Genomic DNA, 20,225 nt, shown 5'->3' on the forward strand with positions numbered 1-20,225 from the left:
ATAACAGTGGGTGCAACACTGACCCATACATTATGTCAATAACGTCACAGAAGACGATGGTGTTCTCTCCGCAGTCAGCCACACTTAGCAAGGATCAGGGAGGGCTGAGGAGATCCAGAGTGTGAGGGGGGCAGGGTCTGCTTCACTGTGGTGAAATTCTTAGCATTGTTTTTGCTGCTGTGATCATAGATCCCTGAGTGAGGGGAAGCAGGAGAAGGGAACTGACTTCCCCCTGCCCTGCGTAATGCCAGAATCCAGGCCCAAATCATGCATACCAGCCTCCACCTCTTCACTCTCAGGGCACCAGCTCCCGCCTGCCCTCCTGCTCCTCCAGCAGTTCACCTCACTGCCCCCCAGGCTGGGCCGACTGTAACTTCACCGATGACGTCTTTGTGAGCAGTAATGTCATTGGCAGCCTCTTTCTCCCTGCTCCCCGAAATGGACAGACCCAAGTAAGATGCTGATCCATCGGAGAGGGTTCAGAGAAGAGACATGAGAATGATTAAAGGATTAGGAACCCTACCTGATAGTGATAGGCTAAAAGAGCCAATCGATTTAGTTTAACAAAGAGAAAGTTAAGTCTGTTCCTAGTGTGTAAGTACCTACACAGGGCACACACATATAACAACAGGCTCTTCTCCCTGGCAGAGAAAGGTCTCACACAGTCCAATGCTGGAAGTGGAAGCTAGACACATTCAGATTGGGAATAAAGTGGAGATTTCTAACAGTGAGAGGAAATAACCATTGAAACAATTTATAAGGGTTGTGGTGGATTCTCTATCACTGACCATTGTTCAATCAAGGTGGGATGTTTTTCTAAAATTTCGCATCTGGGAATTATTTGGACGCAAGTCTCCAGCCTGTGAGATGCAGGGGATCAGATTGGATGAGCACTTTCGGCCTTGGAATTAGTGAATCAGTGAATGATGGGGATGTGAACCCAGCAATGGGCCAGTTCCCCTGGTCAGATTCTCCTTGGCCTTGGTGTGATGTCTAGTTTGGAAGCTCCTTGGTGCAGGAATCACATCTCAGTTTGGGAGGTGCCTGGCACAGGCCTTTGGGCCCCACTGCAAACAAGATTAAGTAATAATATTCAGCTGTTTCATCAGTAGATCTCAAAGCAGTCTATAAAGGATGTCAGTGTCAATATTCCCATTTTACAGAAGAGGAAACTGAGTTACAGGGAGGCAAAGTGATTTGCCCAAGGTTCTCCAGCAGGGTAGTGGCAGAGCGTTGGGATAGAATGCAGATCTCCTGAGTCCCACCCCATATTCACAGCCTGTATGGATGTCATCAGGGTTCTCCATCTCCCTGCCGTGCAGATACTTTACCCTGGGGTTACAGGACTGGCCAGGGGAGAAAGGAAGGATCCTTTTCTCTTGTCCTTCGGTGATGTACACTGAGAGCAAGAGGCAACGAACCTAGAGGTGGTGTGTAACAGGGTCTGTAACTAACTCTTCACCTGCCTCTTTCTCCCCGACCCAGAGGGCCCCCTCAGCAACAATCAGAAGCTACTGGAAAAATGGGAAAATTAAACAGATTGTGAACTTCCATTTCATTGAGGTACAAACCTCAGTCGGGGGAGGTCCAGGACGATTGGAAAAAAGCAAACATAGTGCCCATCTTTAAAAAAGGGAAGAAGGAGAATCCAGGGAACTACAGACAGGTCAGCCTCCCTCAGTCCCTGGAAAAATCATGGAGCAGGTCCTCACAGAATCCACTTTGAAGCACTTGGAGGAAAGGAAGGTGATTAGGAATAGTCAGCATGGATTCAGCAAGGGCAAGTCATGCCTGACCAACCTGATTGTCTTCGATGATGAGATAACTGGCTCTGTGGATATGGGGAAGGCGGTGACGTGATGTGTCTTGACTTAGGCAAAGCTTTTGATACAATCTGTCCTGGGGCTGGTTTTGTTCAACATCTTCATTAATGATCACTAAACTGAGGGAGAGAGGTAGATGTGCTGGAGGGTAGGGGTAGGGTCCAGAGTGACCTAGACAAATTGGAGGTGGTGGAATCTGCATCCTTAGAGTTTTTAAAGGCCCATTCCAGTGCTTCACCACTCTCCTAGTGAAATAGTGTTAGTCCAACCCCCTGCTCAAAGCAGTACCAACTAAACTATCCCAGTGTTTCCTAATATCCAACCTAGACTTCCCCCACTACAACTTGAGACCATTGTTCCTTGATTTATCATCTGCCACCACTTAGAACAGTCTAGATCCATCCTCTTTGGTACTCCTTTCAGATAGTTGACAGCTAATCACACACACCCGTTCTATTCTCCCTCTCTCTCTCCCACAGTCAGGGGAACCAGAGACCATGTGTCAATGAGTCCCTTGCCCGGTGCAGCAGGCCACAGCACCCCTGACCTCTCTCCCACCCAGCCATTCCCTCAAAGCCACGAGTGTAGGGAATTAGGGATTGGACTAGATGACCTCCTGAGGTCTCTTCCAACCCTGATATTCTATGATTCTATGAGACCTGCCCCAGTCCTGCCTCCACTCCCCAGCCTGGCTCCCCACTTGCAGACTGGGCAGCCCCCAGATGGGATCCCCTCATCCCAACCTATCACCCCCATCAAGCCAACTCTGCCTCCAGAAATTTCCTCATCTGCTTTATGATCTTTCTACTCACAACTTGGAAACAGAAGATTAGAAAGCAGGAAACAGAAAAATCCTTCCCATAGCCGAGAGGGACACAGGCAGAAGACAAAGAACAAAGGACTCACACACAGACTTCCCTCCACCCAGACTTGAAAAAGTCTTGTTTCCTGATTGGTCCTCTGATCAGGTGTTTCAGGTTACTTCTTTCCAGGTGAAAGAGACATTAACCCTTAGCTATCTGTTTAGAACACTTCCAGCCCTATACGTCTAGGATTATCACTGTGTAATGTCCCCTTGGTGTTTCAGGTCAGGTCAACTGTCCTGATGGCTTCTGTCAATGAGGGACTGAGGCACATAATTTGTCTTCTCAACGTGACTTGATTGGCAGCAATAGTAAAGTGCCCCAGGACAGAAGGTGGCCATGGACCTGTTTGACTCTGCCTCCATTACTGTCTGGGCGTCAGGGACCACAGGTCTTGAACATCAGGCTACAGGGCCCTTAGGCACTAGTAAACCCCTGTGACAAAGTGGATTTTTCCTCCTTATTATGTTGTACACAAGCGTATTTGAGTCTTACGTTTTTGCATGACTACTGTGTGTGCCTCAGTTTCCCTGTTGTGCTGCACCAATGACTAAGTGGTGGGAATAAGGCTGGGTGACGTTTGCTGAGGGCCTCAGGACCAGGTGAGCTGGCTCCAGCTGCCTGCATGTCAGCGATGGCTGGTGCCCTTCCTCACCTGGGACCAAAGAGGGCGTGTGATGTTGCACTCCATATGCTTTTTGAATATATACTTATAAATGTAAATATGATGTAACTGGAATATGCTTTATTCAAAAAGGTATCATTACAAAGCTTATCATCTACTGAGAGTGTTCATCCTATTTGTTTGCAGGTATTATTTCTCTGTCTAGAGTTAGGAGAATAAGGGCTTGTCTACAGCACACAGCTTTTAGTGACCAGGCTTGGGGAGCAAACAGCTGTGCATATCTCTCTATCAGTGTTACAGAGGGTGGAAAATGTATGAGTTTATCCTGCATAAGTTTTATACAGAATAAAACAGATTTATTTGGGGTTTGGATCCCATTGGGAAATGGGTGTCAGGATGCTAGTGCGGTAATCTGCTGAACTGTATTTGGTTAAGGTCTGCACCTTTGAGGGGGTGGCCCAGGCCTGTGTTGCAGCAGGCTGGTGTATCTGGCACAACAAGGCAGGGTTCTGGAGTCCCAAGCTGGCAGGGATAACGGGCTCAGAGGTAATTTCAGCTCATCAGGTGGCAGTCCCAAGGAGATCTCTGTGATCCAAACTGTCACAGGGGGATGCAACTAGGTGACACTTTGCCCAGGAAGTGAGACAAACAACAGGAGGAGGAGCAACAGGCATGTCAGAGGTCAGGCCTCTGGAAGCTGGGCAGTCTGCTGTGGGGGACTTGGAGAGAGGGGAGTCCAGAGTGTCCAGCCCAGGGTCTCCCAAGATGGATTTTGCTGAAAGTCACTGATTTCTGTGCTAACAATCTCTGTTCTACACTCTGTTCCTGCTCCCCAAAACGGACAGACCCAAGAAAGATGCTGATCCATCGGAGAGGGCTCAGAAAAGAGCCACGGGAATGATTAAAGGATTAGGAACCCTGCCTGATAGTGATAGGCTCAAAGAGCCCAGTCAGTTCAGTTTAACAAAGAGAAAGTGAAGTCTGATCCCAGTGTCTAAGTACCTACCCAGGGCACACACATATAACAACAGGCTCTTCTCCCTGGCAGAGAAAGGTCTCACACAGTCCAATGCTGGAAGTGGAAGCTAGACACATTCAGATTGGAAATTAACAGGAGATTTCTAACAGCAAGAGGAAATAACCATTGGAACAATTTCTGAGGGTTCTGGTGGATTCTCTATCATTAACCATTGTTCAATCAAGGCGGGATGTTTTTCTAAAATTTCTGCTCTGGGAATTATTTGGGGGCAGGTCTCCAGCCTGTGAGATGCAGGGGATCAGACGGCATGAGCATAATGTTGCCTTCTGGTTTTGGAATTAGTGAATCAGTGAATAACGGGGATGTTTAGCCACCAATGGGCCAGTTCCCTTAGTCAGATTCTCCTTGGCCTTGTTGTGATGTCTAGTTTGTGAGTTCCTCAGTATAGGGATCACGTCTCAGTTTGGGAAGTGTCTGGCACAGACCTTTGGGCCGCACTGGAAACAAGATTAAATAATAATATGCAACTGTTCATCAGTGGATCTCAATGCAGTCTATAAAGGATGTCAGTGTCAATATTCTCATTTTACAGAAGGGGAAACTGAGTTACAGGGAGGCAAAGTGATTTGCCCAAGGTTCTCCAGCAGGGTGGTGGCAGAGTGTGGGAATAGAATGCAGATGTCCTGAGTTCCACCCCATATTCACAGCCTGTATGGATGTCATCCAGGGTCTACATCGCCCTGCCCCTTTGTGCATCAGTAACTGGTTAAAATATAAGAAATAAGGGGGAATAAATGGTCCATTTCACAATGGAGAGAGGTAAACAGTGGGGTCCCCCAAGGATCCTGTGCTGGGACCAGCGCTGTTCAACACATTCCTTAATGCTCCTGAAAAGGGAGTGAACAGTGAAGTGGCAAAGTTTGGAGGGGACACAAAATTTTTCAAGATAGTTTAATCCAAAGTTGACTGAAAAAACTTACAGAGGGATCTCACTGAACAATGAAATGGCCAATTAAATTCAGCATTGATAAGTGAAAAATGAGGCACACTGGAAAAAATCATCCTAAATACACATATATAAGGATGGGGTCTAAATTAGCTGATACCACCCAACAAAGAGATTTTGGAACTGTCATCGGGTAGTTCTTTGAAAATTTCTTCTCTATGCAGAGCAGGATCAAAAAGGCTAATGGATCGTTAAGTACCATTAGGATATGGATAGAAAATGTTATGCTGCCACTATATAAATCCATGGTACGGCCACACCTTCAATAGTGTGTGCAGTTCTGGTACCCAATCTCAGTAAAGATATAGTGTAACTTGAAAAGGGTCAGAGAAGGGCAAGAAAGATAATTAAGGGTATAGAATGGCTTTCATATGAGGTGAGACTAAAAAGACTTGGACCGTTCAACTTAGAAAAGAGACAGCTAAGGGGGGAAATGACAAAGGTCTATAAAATCATGACTGGTACAGAGAAAGTGAATAGAGAAATGTTAGTTTCTTTTTCACACAATGCAAAAACCAGAGTACTTGGTTTAATACAAAAAAGAGAATGTATGTTTTTTAATGGAACACAGAGCTAACCTATGGAACTCACTGCCAGGGGATGTTTTGATGGGAAAGGATTGAAAAAGACTTAGATAAGTTGATGGGGGATAGATCCATCAGTGATTATTAGCCACGCTGGTCAAGGATGTTAGCCCATGCTGCTGGTGTCCCAAAATCTCTGACCACCAGAAGCTGGGATGGGAAGACAAGGGATGGATCACACAATGATTGCCCTGTTCTGCTCACTCCCCTGAAGCACCTGGCATTTGTCACTGTAGGAAGACAGGACACTGGGCTAGATGGACCATTTATCTGTCCCAGTAGATGTCTTTTTGTATGTTCTCTGTGCTCTCTCCCTGAGTAGACTTGTACTTGGCTTCCATGCTGGCCCCAAAATTTGCTCACTTTGCCAATGAGGAAATTGAGGAGGAAAGAAACTCTCCCAAGGTGACACAGCAGGTCAGTGCCAGAATGAACACTAGAGGTCCCATCTCCCAATGTGCAGCACAGTGCACTTCCCATGGCTTTATTGCACGTCCCCCTTGGCTGCTGCTCTCCTTGGCCATTAAGAGTGCAACTCGGATGCAGCTTGTCACAGAGGAGCACACACCGTGCTCTCGCTCTCACAAAGTCATTTTGCCTTTTTGCATTTTTGTTTTGTTGTTTCCCTTCAATTTAGAACAAGATTCACTCAGTCTGGCTGTTTTCTGTTGCAGGGCGCTGTGCTGTTACAGCCATGTGTGCCCCAGGATATTAGAGAGACAAACTGGGAAAGGAAATAGTTTTCATTGGACCCAAATTCTGTTGACGAGAGAGACCAGTTTACGACCTTAAGCAGTGGAAGTACATAATAAAAACATCCCTATAGTTCCAATGAAAACTTGGGCCTAATTACCATGTCCCAGAGCATTTTCTGTGTCCTGATTTAGCTCAGCTGGGAGCTTCTCCTGCACCACCGATGAAACACATTGATCAACCGTTTCAGGATCTCTTTTGTTGTCACTCCATAAACGATGGGGTTTGACATAGGGGGAATGAGCACATAAAGGTTGATCAGTAGGCTGAGAATATAACCTGGAATGATGTGCCCAAATCGGTGTGCAAAAATGGGGAAAAAGGTTGGTGTGTAGAACATCAGTATGACACAGAGCTGAGAGCTGCAGGTGTGGAGAGCCTTGAGCCGGGCGTCCTTGGAGGGGAGCTGGAAGACGGCCCTGAGGATCAGATCATAAGATACAGCAATGAGCACAGCATCCAAACCAAATACGAAAATAGCCATGGCTATGCCATACCAGACGCTGACTGTGATGTCGTCACAGGCCAGCCAGGCTATGGCCAGGTGCTCGCAATAGTTGTGAGGCAGGAGGTTGGTTCTGCAGAACTTCAGCTGCTTCACGAGAAAGATGACAGGGAAAATGATACAGAAACTTCTTGTGACAACTGCCAGCCCCATCTTCCCGATAACAGACTTGGTTAGTATCATGGTGTATCTCAGGGGGTCGCAGATGGCAATGTACCGATCAAACGCCATGGCCAGCAGGATGGCCGACTCGGCCATAAAACTGACATGGATGAAGAACATCTGGGTCAGGCAGGCAGCAAAAGAAATTTCCCCTGCCCTAAACCAGAAGACAGCCAGCATCTTGGGCACTGCCGTGGTAGATAACAGCAGATCAACAGCAGCCAGCATGGACACGAATAGATACATGGGCTCATGGAGGCTTCGTTCTGTTACTATGATGAATAGTAAGAGAGAGTTCCCAAAAAGTACCACAACGTACATCAGACATAAGAGGATGGAGATCCAGACATGAGACTCCTTCGTATCTGGGATGCCGGTCAGGATGTAGGTCATAGGAGCAAAAAAGGTGTGATTGTCAGCTGGCATCATGCACCATCACTTGGATCTTCTATTCAATTTCCATGAACTAACAGCAAAAGAGACAATCAGTGAGAAGGTGAGTAGTGGCTAGGACTGGACTGCATTTGTTACAGCGTGACATGTTCCCCCCTAAGTGTCACCTGGGACTGGGTTTTCATTGAGCCCTCTGACCCACCCGTCTGTGCCCCCCTCACACTGTGCTGCTCCGACAAGCTGCAGACCTGCTCCCCATCTTACACTTACACCAGCATCCACACACGCAGGGACACACCCCGTTGCAGTTACATGCAGGCTCTAACCAGCCACTGCATGAACCAACAATAGAGAGGCTGCAGCCAAATTAACCACCAGCTTCCCAGATTCGTACCCACACTGGAGTGTAAACCCAGAATGTTACAGTCTTAACCTGCGCAGAGAACTGTACAGCGTAAGCTCATAGAATTCGCCCTCTCCCTGAATGTGGAAAGGAATATACAACAGCCTCTGCCAGTCGAGCTATGATTTTCCCAGGCACTTCATTCCAACTCACTAGTGTAGATAAAGCAAAAACACCTTTATTAACTACCAAAGATGTATTTTAAGTGGTTATAAATGTTAGCAAACAGATCAAAGCAGATTACCTAGCAAATAAACAAAAATGCAACCTAAGATTCATATAGAATCTTAAAATCTATTTTTCATAGTTAATAAACTTATTCTGTTATAATCTAAACCATTGAGCTTTGACTGGAGTGCTTGGGGAAAATCTTGGCTTGGTTAACCCAAGTGTGCATGGTTGTCTTCACACTGAGTGATAGGTGCAGGGGTATTAAACACACACACTGCTCAGATTTGACCAGGGAAGGATGGTACTGCTCTGGGGAACTGGCCTGGACAGCTGGTGGTTAAAGAGTCTGTGTCCATTTGCTGCTGGGTGTGTCTCTACCTGTTGGTGAAAGTGCAGGTGGGAGGGCTTTGCAGCTTGTCACAGCCATACAGGGTGAGAGGGAGCCCAGGCTGTCAGCGGGCTCAGAGGTACCCCAGTTCCAGATGGCACCCTGGGGGGACTTTGTCACAATCAGTATCAAAGCAGCAATTATAATTGGTTACTCCTGAGTTATTTTGGACATTTACAGCTATGCTGAGGAGGTTTCCAATGTGGTTTACTCTGAACAGTCACATAACCAAGAATGGCCCAGTCCAGAGCCCATTGAGTTCACAGCAAGACCCCTGGTGACTAATGTGGGAGTGGATCAGGGTAACCAAGTGACCTCTTCCTAACGCCCAACCTCAGCGCAGTCACAGGAGCGTATCTCAGAGCCCCGGCTCCCGTCCTGCCCCTGCAGTCAGAGTTACACACCCCCATTCTAGCCACCTCCAGCTCAAACATTTCCTAGGTTTCATGTTTCCATTTGCTCCTTCACCGATTCAATCCACGCAAACGACTCACCAGGCTCCGGCCCCAGCTGGGGAGGAGGAATCTCTGCCTGTGAGCGGGTCAGGGAGCTGCAGGCGGCAGGGAATCTGCACTGACCAGGGCTGAGGTACAGGGATATTTATACTGCTGCCCTGGGAATCCCAGGGGGAGCTCAGAGCCAGCACGGAGCCCCAGGGACCTGCCTCTGTGCCTGGCTCAGGTGGGGAAGAGCAGCAGGGAATTAACCCTTTCCTCCTCTTATGTGATGAAATGGGACTGTTCTTACTGTGGTCTGTGAATGCTGAGTGGGGGGTGTTGGTCTGGAAGGACAGTCTGCACTGGGGGATGGGAGACTGGCCTCAGGGAGGAGACCTGAGCATGTAACGCTAGAACCCAGGAAGGGGTTAGAGGCCAGGTGACACCTCTGCCTAGGAAACTGAACAGAGGTTGAAGGAGAGGCTGGAGGGGGGAGTTTTTCAGCTTGGAAGCTGGCTGGGAAATGGAGACAGGCACCAGATGGGGCTCAGGTCTCTCAACGGGGCTGGAGCCTCCCTGGGGCCCCAGATGGACCTAACTAAAGGGGGTCCTGTTGTCTGTACCGGCAAGACCTGTCCCAGACTGTGTTCCTGTCATGTAAATAAACCTCTGTTTTACTGCCTGGCTAAGTGTCTCGTCTGACTGCGAAGTGGGGGTGCAAGACCCAGTGGCTTCCCCAGGACCCCACCTGTGCGGACTCGCTGTGGGAAGTACATGGAGGGGCACATGATGAATGCTCCAAGGAGAGACCCGGGAGGTGAAGCCATGTGAGCTTCTTGCCCTGAAGACAGTCTGCTCCGAAGGAGAGGAGGCTCCCCAAAGTCTGGACTGGCTTTGTGGGGAGCAGTTCCAGAGCATCTCTCGCGGACTCCGTGACAACTGGTGGCAGCAGCGGGATCTACTGCACCCTGTGGACGGAGCTTGGAGAAACTGGAGAGGGTCCACAGAAGAGCAACGAGAATGATTAAAGGTCTTGAGAACATGACCTATGAAGGAAGGCTGAAGGAATTGGGTTTGTTTAGTTTGGAAAAGAGAAGACTGAGAGGGGACATGATAGCAGTTTTCAGGTATCTAAAAGGGTGTCATCAGGAGGAGGGAGAAAACTTGTTCACCTTAGCCTCCAATGATAGAACAAGAAGCAATGGGCTTAAACTGCAGCAAGGGAGATTTAGGTTGGACATTAGGAAAAAGTTCCTAACTGTCAGGGTAGTTAAACACTGGAATAGATTGCCTAGGGAAGTTGTGGAATCTCCGTCTCTGGAGATATTTAAGAGTAGGTCAGATAAATGCCTATTAGGGATGGTCTAGACAGTATTTGGTCCTGCCAGGAGGGCAGGGGACTGGACTTGATGACCTCTCGAGGTCCCTTCCAGTTCTAGAGTCTATGAGTCTATGAGTCTATGAGCTTCCTGCACTAAGTGACTGGGGAGCAGTAAAGCGAAGGGGATTGATGGGGACCAGGTGGGCTGGAGATTCAGAGAGAGATGGTTTCAGGGGGCGATTCACCCCTGGGAGTGTGAGACCAGAGAAAAGGCTCTCGCAGTAACAGGGTCCCCTGGGGGATCGCAGCGAGCGGTCCCATGGGCGGAGGAGTCTGCAGCTGGACCCTGGCAGAGAGGAGGTGACCTGAAGAAGGGCTGGCGCACTAAAGGTCTCCCTGGAATGGTGGAAAGCTGAGAGCACAGGCCGGCGAGTGGCCAGCAGGAAGATGTATGCTAAACGCCTTAAGAGCGACCTTGTGGAGCTGTGCAGGCAGAGGGGGCTGCGCACTGGGAGGTCCACCAAAGAACAGCTAATTGCCCAGCTTGAGGAGAAGGATCGCTTGGGTGAACAGAGCCCTGTCCCTCAGGGAAGCCGCCCAGCGGATGCAGTGTGGGCCCCGGAGCCTGACATGGATGGGAGGTGTCAGACGGCTGCAGAGGACATCCCGAGACCCTGCCTACCTATACCTAGGGGAGGGGTTGGGGGAAGCCCAGTGAATACCGAGGGCACCCTGACCCTGGCAGCCAGCAGGGGATCGTTGCAGCGGAGCTCCCCGTCCTTGGAACGGATTCGGCTGGAATATGATAGGGAGCTGAGACGGGAAGAACTCAAGTTAAGGAGGTAACAACTGAAGTAGGAGTGGGAGGAACGGGAGAAACAGCGAAAGCATGAACTGGAGCTGGCCCGGCTGAGGAGCAGTGGGCACCTGGCTGAGGTGAGTGAGGGGGGACCCAAGACTATAAAGAGCTTTGGTAAGTGCTTCCTGGCCCAGTGTAAGGAGGGAGAGGACATAAATACCTTCCTAACGACCTTTGAGAATGCCTGCGAGGTGCACAGGGTTGACCCTGAAGACAGGACCCAGATTCTCACCCCCTTACTGGACTCCACAGCCATGGAAGTGTACAGCCAAATGAAAGGGGCAAAAGCAGAGGACTACAAACTGTTCAAAAAGGCCCTGCTCCACAACTTTGGGCTGACTCCTGAGATGTACTGAAAAAAGTTCCAGAGTCAGCGCAAAACCCATGAGGTCACATAGCTACAACTGGCCAACCGGGCGCAGGGGTATGCCCACAAGTGGAGAGGTGGGGCCCAAGCTAAAGAGGACCTACTTGACCTATTGGTACTGAAGCACCTGTCTGAGCAGTGCCCGTCCTACCTGAGGTGATGGTTAATAGACCAGAAGCCAGAGCACCCGCAGCACGCAGGCCAGCTGGTCGACCAGTTTGTGAACAGTCAGGCACGGGATAAGAGGGAGGAGTCCCAAAGGAACAGGCCCACCACGATGTGGAAAGAGGGTGACCTTGGGATCTCCCAAAGAGGAAACATGGAGAACCTCTTCCTAAGGGAACATCTAGCATCAGGGCCAACCGACCTGCTTGAGGGGACCCATGGGACATGGGCTGCTATTACTGTGGCCAGAGAGGCCACATACGGACCCAGTGCCCCAGGCTCAGGGACAGACTGAGCAGAACAAACCTACAGATGGTCAACTTGTTAGACATCCAGTTGGACGAAGGGACGACGGCGCAGGCAAGGGGCGCTTACAGCTTTCCAACTGCTCAGGAGGGAGAAGTGCCCCAGGCCAGCTTCCTTGGGGGGCTGGATGCTCCGGATACAGGGTTCTCCATTTACAGGGTGGACACGGGGCGGTCCCTGCGGAGCGAATGTCTTGTTCCCCTGGAGGTGGATGGGAGGAACGTCAATGGATACTGGGGCACGGATGCTGAGGTGACGCTGGCCCGGCCCGAGGTGGTAGCTCCAGATCAGGTGATGTTGAATATCTACCTAATCCTGACAGGAGAGTGGGTCGGACCCCATTCAAAGTGTCCATGGCGAGGGTACACCTGAAGTGGGGGGCCAAGGAGGGCCCCAAGGAAGTGGGGGTACACCACCATTTGCCCACGGAGGTGTTAATGGGGGGGATCTGGAGGACTGCCCAAGCAACTCCCAGGGTGCCGTAGTCGTAACCCGTAGCCAGAGCCGGCGAGGGGCACTGCACCCTGACAACGGGGAGGGTACCTTGCCTGAGGCACAAGCCCCTAACCTGGTTGGGAGGGAGTGCCCAGAGACACAGCTCAAGGAGGCAGCAGCCTCAGACCCAGCCGGTGAGAGAGAGCAGGTGTCCATCCCTGTCCCAGCTGCTGAGTTCCAGGCCGAGTTGCAGAAAGATCCCTCCTTGCGGAAGATAAGGGACATGCAAGGCTGGCTTTAGGAAGTGCAGGGCCCAATTTGAACATTTTCGGCGGAGCCCTGGCAGGGATGACTTAAAAAAAAAAGTGGAAAAAAAAGCCTTTCATTTCTTTCATGCATTATTTACTTTCCATAACTATATGAATAATAAAATTATATATTATATACATTGCATCATATATGCTGTTGATTGGCTATTAATGAGCGCCATTTCACATGTGTGGGTCCCCGCCACTCCCTGGGGGTGTGCACATGTGTTGGTCCCAGCTGCTCCCTGCCCCCCTCATTGAAGCAGATGTGCAGGGTTACTGCCCTGGAAACTGCAGGGCAGCAGTGGATAAGGGGCTGGCTGGAGGCAGGGCAGGGGCTGACTGGAGGTAGGGTCTGGCTACAGGCAGGGCAAGGGGTGTGGGGCTGGTTGGAGACAGGGGATGTGGGGCGTGCTGGCTTCAGGCAGGGCTGCAGGGGGGTGCAGCAGGGGTTTGCAGGTCTGGAGACAGCGAAGTTTGGAACTGGCTGGCTTCAGGCAGTGGGGTGCAGCAGGGCTTGACTGGAGACAGGGCAGAGGGTGCGGGCTGGACAGGGTGTGCAGGGCTGGTGCAGGCAGCAGAGTGTGGGGAGCTGGCTGGCTTTGGGCAGGGCTGCAGGGGTGTGTGGCAGGGGTTGGCTGGAGACAGGACAGGGGGTTTGGCAGGGGCTGGCTGTGGGTATGGGGTGTAGAGCTGGCTACAGGCAGCGGAGGCCGGACTGGTGTGGGCAGGTCAGCAGGTGCAGCAGATGCAGCTGGAACCCCAGCACTTTAAGTAGCCCCCAAACCCCCTTCTACCCCGTCCCGGACCTTTTAAATAGCCGCAGGAGCGCTGGGAATGCATGGGGGACGGGGGACTCCGGCGGCTATTTAAAGGACCGGGGTGGCAAAGGCAGCTGGAGCCCTGGGCCCTTTAAATAGCTCCCGGAGCCCCTCACTGCCTCAGGGCTCTGGGGGCTATTTAAAGGGCCCAGAGCTCCAGCCAGGGTCGCGGGGCTTGCCGCGCTCCAACCGGAGCTGCCAGTATTGCAGCACTCCGGCCGGAGAGCGCAAAGCCCCGTCGCCCCGCTCTCTCGGCTGGAGCCCCGGCTGGAGCACATCAAGCTCTGCCGCCCCGGCTGGAGCTCTAGCTGGGAGAGCGGGGCCGCCCCACGCTACCACCAGCGCTTCGCTCAAAGGAGCGGGACCATGGAAGACCCCAGAGCAGACTGCAGCCGGGGACCGGGGTAAGTTAAAAAAAAAAACTAAAAAGGTGCCTAAGGTGCGAGGCCCTCTTAGGCTCGGGGCCTGATTCCCCGGAATCGGTCGAATCGGCCTAAAGCCGGCCCTGGGGACCTGGCCAACCTCAGTGCAGTACAGACCATGGGGGGAGGTTGGCGGAAAAGGTTCCTGTGGGAGAAGGGGTTTCTGTACTGAGAATGGGCTCCCCCAGGGAAAATGGAGTCGGGGGGATCAGGGGAGCTGGTGGTACCCCGGAAGTATCGCCGTCAGCTGTTGTGCCTGGCCCATGACATCCCCCTCTCAGGGCACCAGGGAACCTGGCGTCCCCAGCAGAGGCTGCTACGCAACTTTTACTGGCCTGGGGTCATTACTCATGTCCGACAGCACTGCCGCTTCTGAGACCCCTGCCAGAGGGTGAGGAAGGCCCAGGACAAGGGGAAAATGGCTTTAGGACCCTTGCCCATCATAAAGGAGCCTTTTCAGAGGGTGGCCAAGGTCTGAAGGGGGGCTCTGAACCAAGAGAGCCTGAATCACAGCCCTGCAGACTGGAACGTTGGGAGAAGACCCCAGCCCAGCTTGAACCCCAGGGTATTGGGGTGGGAAAAGGGCACGGGCCGCATAAACCTTCCCACTGCAGACTGCAGGTGCCATGGAGCACCCCTGACCTAGAGGGGGCATGAAACTAGAAGGGGCTGGTGTAATTCTCACCAACGAATGGGAGGGATGTTGGGGCATCCATGGAAACGTGGGTTGGTTCAAACTTCTCCAGGTCACTGGCTGAAGTGACCCTGCTCAGTTCGGTCTCGAAGGGGGAGAGATGTGATGAAATGGGACTGTTCTTACTAACGCTAGAACCCAGGAAGAGGTTAGAGGCCAGCTGACACCTCTGCCTAGGAAACTGAACAGAGGCTGAAGAAGAGGCTGGGGGGAGTTTTTCAGCTTGGAAGCTGGCTGGGAAATGGAGATGGGCGCCCAATATGCGTCTAGTCTCTCAACGGGACTGGGGCCTCCCTGGGGCCCCAGAAGGACAAAACTAAAGGGGGTCCTGTTGTCTGTACCAGCAAGACCTGTCCTGGACTGTGTTCCTGTCATCCAAATAAATCTCTGTTTTATTGGCTGGCTAAGAGTCATGTCTGACTACAGAGTGGGGGTGCAGGACCCAGTGGCTTCACCAGGACCCCGCCTGGGCAGACTCGCTATGGGAATTGCACGGAGGGGCACATGCTGAATGCTTCAAGGAGAGACCCAGGAGGTGAAGCCATGTGAGCTTCTTGCCCTGAAGAGAGTGTGCTCCGAGGGAGAGGAGGCTCCCCAAAGTCCGGACTGGCTTTGTGGGGAGCAGTTCCAGAGCATCGCCCGAGGACGCCGTGACATCTCACTTGTTTGATCTGATCATTTCTCCTTTTGTATGTTATGTAGAAAGGTCGTTGTGACATTGAGGCCGAAAGCAAAAAGTTACTTCTTCCTTGCAAACTGCCCATATCTCAGGCCTGACAAAATCGCTACACCACACACAAGTCTTATGGAATATTTATCCATAAAGAGTGGCCCTCTGGATCCTTTCACTGAGGAGCCATTTTGTGGGGCGGAGAAGTTCTCATGAAAAATTGGTTCCTGGTTTTTGTGAATCCAGCCAGTTCTTCAGCAGACTAAACTCGGCGGGGAGGAGAGCCTACATTATTAGCAGAGTGTAGAGTCCTTCTCTTAGGATGGAAGAATCCCATGCACCACTCCAGGTTACAAGTGGCTAAGCAGCAGTTCTGCAGAGAAGGACCTAGGAATTACAATGGACAAGAAGCTAGATATGAGTCAGCAGGGTGCCCTTGTTGCCAAGCAGGCTAACGGCTTATAAGGCTGTACTAGTAGGAGTATTGCCAGCAGATCGAGGTAAGTGTTTATTCCCCTCTATTCGGCACTGGTGAGGCCACACCTGGAGTATTGCATCCAGTTTTGGTCCCCCTACTACAGAAGGGAGATGGACAAAATGGAAAGAGTCCAGCAGACGGCAACAAAAATGATTAGGGGGTTGGGGCACATGACTATGAGGAGAGGTTGAGGGAACTGGGGTTATTTAGTCTGCAGAAGAGAAGAGTGAGGGGGGATTTGGTTGCAGGCTTCTACTACCTGAAGAAGGGTCCCAAAGAGGAGGTCTAGGTTGCATATTAGGAAACATTATTTCACCAGTGGGATGGTGAAGCACTGGAATGGGTTCCCTAGGAAGATGGCAGAATCTCTATCCTTAGAGGCTTTTAAAGCCCAACTTGTGAAAACTTGGCTGGGATGATTTAGTTGGTGTTGGTCCTGCTTTGAGCCGGGGGTTGGACTAGAGAGCTAATGAGATCTCTTCCAACCCTGATATTCTATAATTTTATGATTCTATGAAAGATAACTATTGACCCAAGTTCTCATTTTGTGATTTCATATTGTATCCATTTGTTTCCACCTCTCTTTCATTTCTAGTTAACTCTCCTTTTTGCTTAACTAACCTGATTATTGTTTTATTATTGATGCTCACAAGCACCGTGTGTAATAAAAGAGTGGTGATTTACAGCAAAACTGAGTGTGACATTCTATAAGCTTCTTGTATCAGAGGGGTAGCCATGTTAGTCTGGATCTGTAAAAGCAGCAAAGAGTCCTGTGGCACCTTATAGACTAACGGACGTATTGGAGTATGAGCCTTCGTGGGTGAATACCCACTTCGTCGGATGCAACTGAGAAAGTGGGTATTCACCCATGAAAGCTCATGCTCCAATACGTCTGCTAGTCTATAAGCTGCCCCAGGACTATAAGCTGCCCCAGGACTATAAGGTGCCCCAGGACTCTTTGCTGCTTATCAGCTTCTTGTAACTCCCATGTTCCTCATCTGTATATAATTGTGATATTGCTTATAAAGCAGGCCATGCAAGCTGTCAGGGGAAAGATTATGATCAGCTGAAAGTCACTCTTCTCTCTAAATATGGATGTTTTAGTGTCTATGAAGTTATGGGACTTGTGTTTTATGGTTGTCACTAAAACATGCTGTAAGGTGGGGAACCAACCAGATATTAGCTCCCCAAGGACAACAGCAAGGAAAGTAACCTGCATCCGGGCGGGTTGTGAAATAGCCCATCAGCAGCCATTGTCCAGCAAGGGAGCTACAATTCAATGACTCACCTGCATAAGGCCGTCCCAGGGGAACTGCTCAACCTTGCCTGGAGAATCAGGAGTGTCCCAGACATGCCTGGACTTGTGTTCTCCCAGCACATGGGACTGAGGGTATAAAACAGAACAAAGGGACCCCATGCTTGGCCTTTCTCCTGCCCCCACCTCTGCTGCAAGCAGCAAGGACAGAAGACTGAAGACTCCAACAGAGGGGACTGGCCCAAGTTTCAAGGGTGAAATATGTGTGCTAAGAACTACAGTATCCAGTGGGGTTATAGAAACTGCTTAATCCAGGTTTTGCCCCATCTAATAGGGTTTATATTTTATATTATTTTGATGACTAAAGCTGATTTTTTGCCTATCACTTACAATCACTCAAAATCTAACATTTATAGTCAATAAATATATTTGACAGTTTGTCTTTACCAACGAGTTTGCCTGAAGCGTGTGGTAACTCTCCACAGGTGTTGCAAAGGCTGGTGTATATCCACTTTCCATTGATGAGGCAGGGAACCAGTTAATAAATGTGCACTGCTCGTCTTCAGCAGTGGAAGTCGGTGTGTTCCTGAGGTAGAAGGTTGGGAGCTGGGAGGATTTGGATGGGGCCTTTCCCTGTGTGATTCATGAGCGGCTTTGGGAGCATTCATGCAATCTAGCGAGGCTGGGGAGGAGCTCCTCATTCAGTTGTGCTGAGTGATAACAGCACCTTGAGGGGTTTGTTGCTGGTCATTAGCAAGGCATTGAGAATTATAGCCCAGGCTGCAGAGTTCAGGGGGCCCCACCCTCGCATCATCCGTCCCCCGAGCCCCCACCCTGTACCACCCCTTCCCCTGGGTCCCAGTCCCACCCCTTGCTCCCCAATCCCCTTCCCCCACTCATTTCTCTCTAACCCCTCCCTCTGTCATTCACCATTCTGGCTGTAAGCATTGGGAGGGCTTAACTCTCTAACTTCTATAAGTGATGGGGACATGGGCCTTGGCCCCCCACATTCCGGTGCCCCAGCGTCCAAACCTGAAACCCTTTAAATCAGCAGCCACTTAGGAAAATGTTTGTCTGGAGTGCAGCGGACTGGACTAGATGACCCATGAGATCCCTTCCAGCCCTGCAAGTCTAAGATTATCACTGGGTAATGTCCCCTTGGTGTTTCAGGTCAGGTCGACTGTCCTGATAGCTTCTGCCAGTGACGGGCAAAGTCAGAGATTTTGTCTTCTCAGTCCAGACTTGATAGGCGGCAATAGTAAAAGGTGGCAGAAGAAAAGGCTGACATTGGCGTGTTTGACTCTGTCTCGATTAGTGTCTGTGTGTCAGGGACCACAGGTCTTGAACATCAGTCTAGAGGGCCCTTAGGCACCAGCACACACCTGTTACAAAGTCATAACATTATATGTGAGCGTATTTGATTCTTACATTTTTGCATGAATACTGTCTGTGTCTCAGTTTCCCTGAGTGCTGCACCAATGCAGAGGTGGTGGGAATACGGGTGTGTGACTATTGCTGAGGCCTTTGGGGTCAGGTGACGTCGCTCCAGCTGTCTGCATGTAAGCAATGGTCGGTGACCTTAGTTACCTGAGAGCCAGGAGCGAGATGCAACCATGTGACAATTTGCCTAGGAAGAGAGACACAGACAAGGAGGAGGAGTAATGGGCATGTCAGAAGTCAGGCCACTGGAAGCTAGGCAGTCTGCTGTGGGGGACTCGGAGAGATGGAAGTCCAGGATGTCTGTCCTGGTCCTCCCAAGATGAATTTTCTGAAAGACAGGGGTTTTTTTGCTAACAAGTTCTGTTCTTCCTTTTCCATTCTGTCTGAGAGTCATGGCTGACTGTGGAGTTGGGGTGCAAGGCCCTCTGGCTTCCGCACAAAATCCTTCCTTACCTTGGGGGTTTTCAACATGACTAAAAAGACTTGAGCTGTTCAGCTTAGAAAAAAGACCTCTAAGGGTGAATATGACAGAGGTCTATAAAATCATGCCTGGCGTGGAGAAAGTGAACAGAGAAATGTTATTTACTTTCTCACAATATACAAAACCAGAGGATACCCGATGAAATTAAGAGGCAGCAGATTTAATACAAACAAGAGGACATATTTTTTCACACAACAGAGATGTAACCTGGGGAACTCATTGTAAGAAGAATGAAGTGATGGCCAGAAGTACAACTGCATTGAAAAAAGAACTAGACACATGTATAACTGGAAAAACAAAGAAATAGAACAGTCTATGGAGGATTGATCCATCAATGGCTATTAGCCAAGACAGTTGTGCAACTCTTACTGAATTGGACAGGCAACGTAGTGACAGAGGATATGGTAAAAGCTGAAGTGCTCAATGCTTTTTTTGCCTCGGACTTCACTGGCAAGGTCAGCTCCCCGACTGCTGCACTGGGCAAGACAGTGTGGGGTGGAGGTGAGCAGCCCTCAGTGGTGAAAGTACAGGGTAAGGACTATTTAGAAAAGCTGGACATGTACAAGTCCATGGGTCCAGACCTAATGCATCCAAGGACGCTCAGGGAGTTGGCTGATGCGATGGCAGAGACATTGGCTAGTCTCTTCAAAATTTTTTGGTGATCGAGGGAGGCCCCGGATGGTTGGGAAAAGGCAAATCTAACCATGTTTTAAAAAGAGAAGGAAGAAAACCCAGAAAACTACCGACCAGTCAGCCTAACTTCAGTCCATGGCAAATTCCTGAAACAAGTCCTCAAAGGATCCATTTTGAATCACTTGGAGGAGAGAAAGGTGATTAGGAACAGTCAATATAGATTCATCAACGGCCAGTCATGTCTGACTAAACTAATGGCCTTCTGTGATGAGATAACTGGCTCTGTGGATATAGGGAAAGTGCTTGATGTGATATATCTTGACTTTAGCAAAGTTTTTGATGTAATCTCCCACAGTATTCATGCCAGCAAGTTAAAGAAGTATGGGCTGGATGAATGGACTATAAGGTGGATAGAATGCAGTGACCCTGAGAGGGATTTTGGAGTTTGCATCTCTTTGTGGAAGGTACTGTAACAAAA

The 20,225-nt window shown here is 50.1% G+C and overlaps 1 protein-coding gene across 1 annotated transcript; it reads right to left on the bottom strand.

The window, feature by feature from the left end:
• Positions 1 to 6,763: 6,763 nt before the first annotated feature.
• LOC127044501 (olfactory receptor 52B2-like) lies at positions 6,764 to 7,729 on the bottom strand. The gene has a single exon (XM_050939484.1). The coding sequence runs from the start codon at positions 7,727 to 7,729 to the stop codon at positions 6,764 to 6,766; it is 966 nt and encodes a 321-aa protein (XP_050795441.1).
• Positions 7,730 to 20,225: the final 12,496 nt, after the last annotated feature.

Source organism: Gopherus flavomarginatus, chromosome 1 (genome assembly GCF_025201925.1).
Source record: "Gopherus flavomarginatus isolate rGopFla2 chromosome 1, rGopFla2.mat.asm, whole genome shotgun sequence".
Classification (NCBI taxonomy): domain Eukaryota; kingdom Metazoa; phylum Chordata; order Testudines; family Testudinidae; genus Gopherus; species Gopherus flavomarginatus.

Excerpts from the sequence above, each read along its gene's own strand:
- LOC127044501 (XM_050939484.1), bottom strand. The coding sequence starts at position 7,729 with ATGATGCCAGCTGACAATCACACCTTTTTTGCTCCTATGACCTACATC.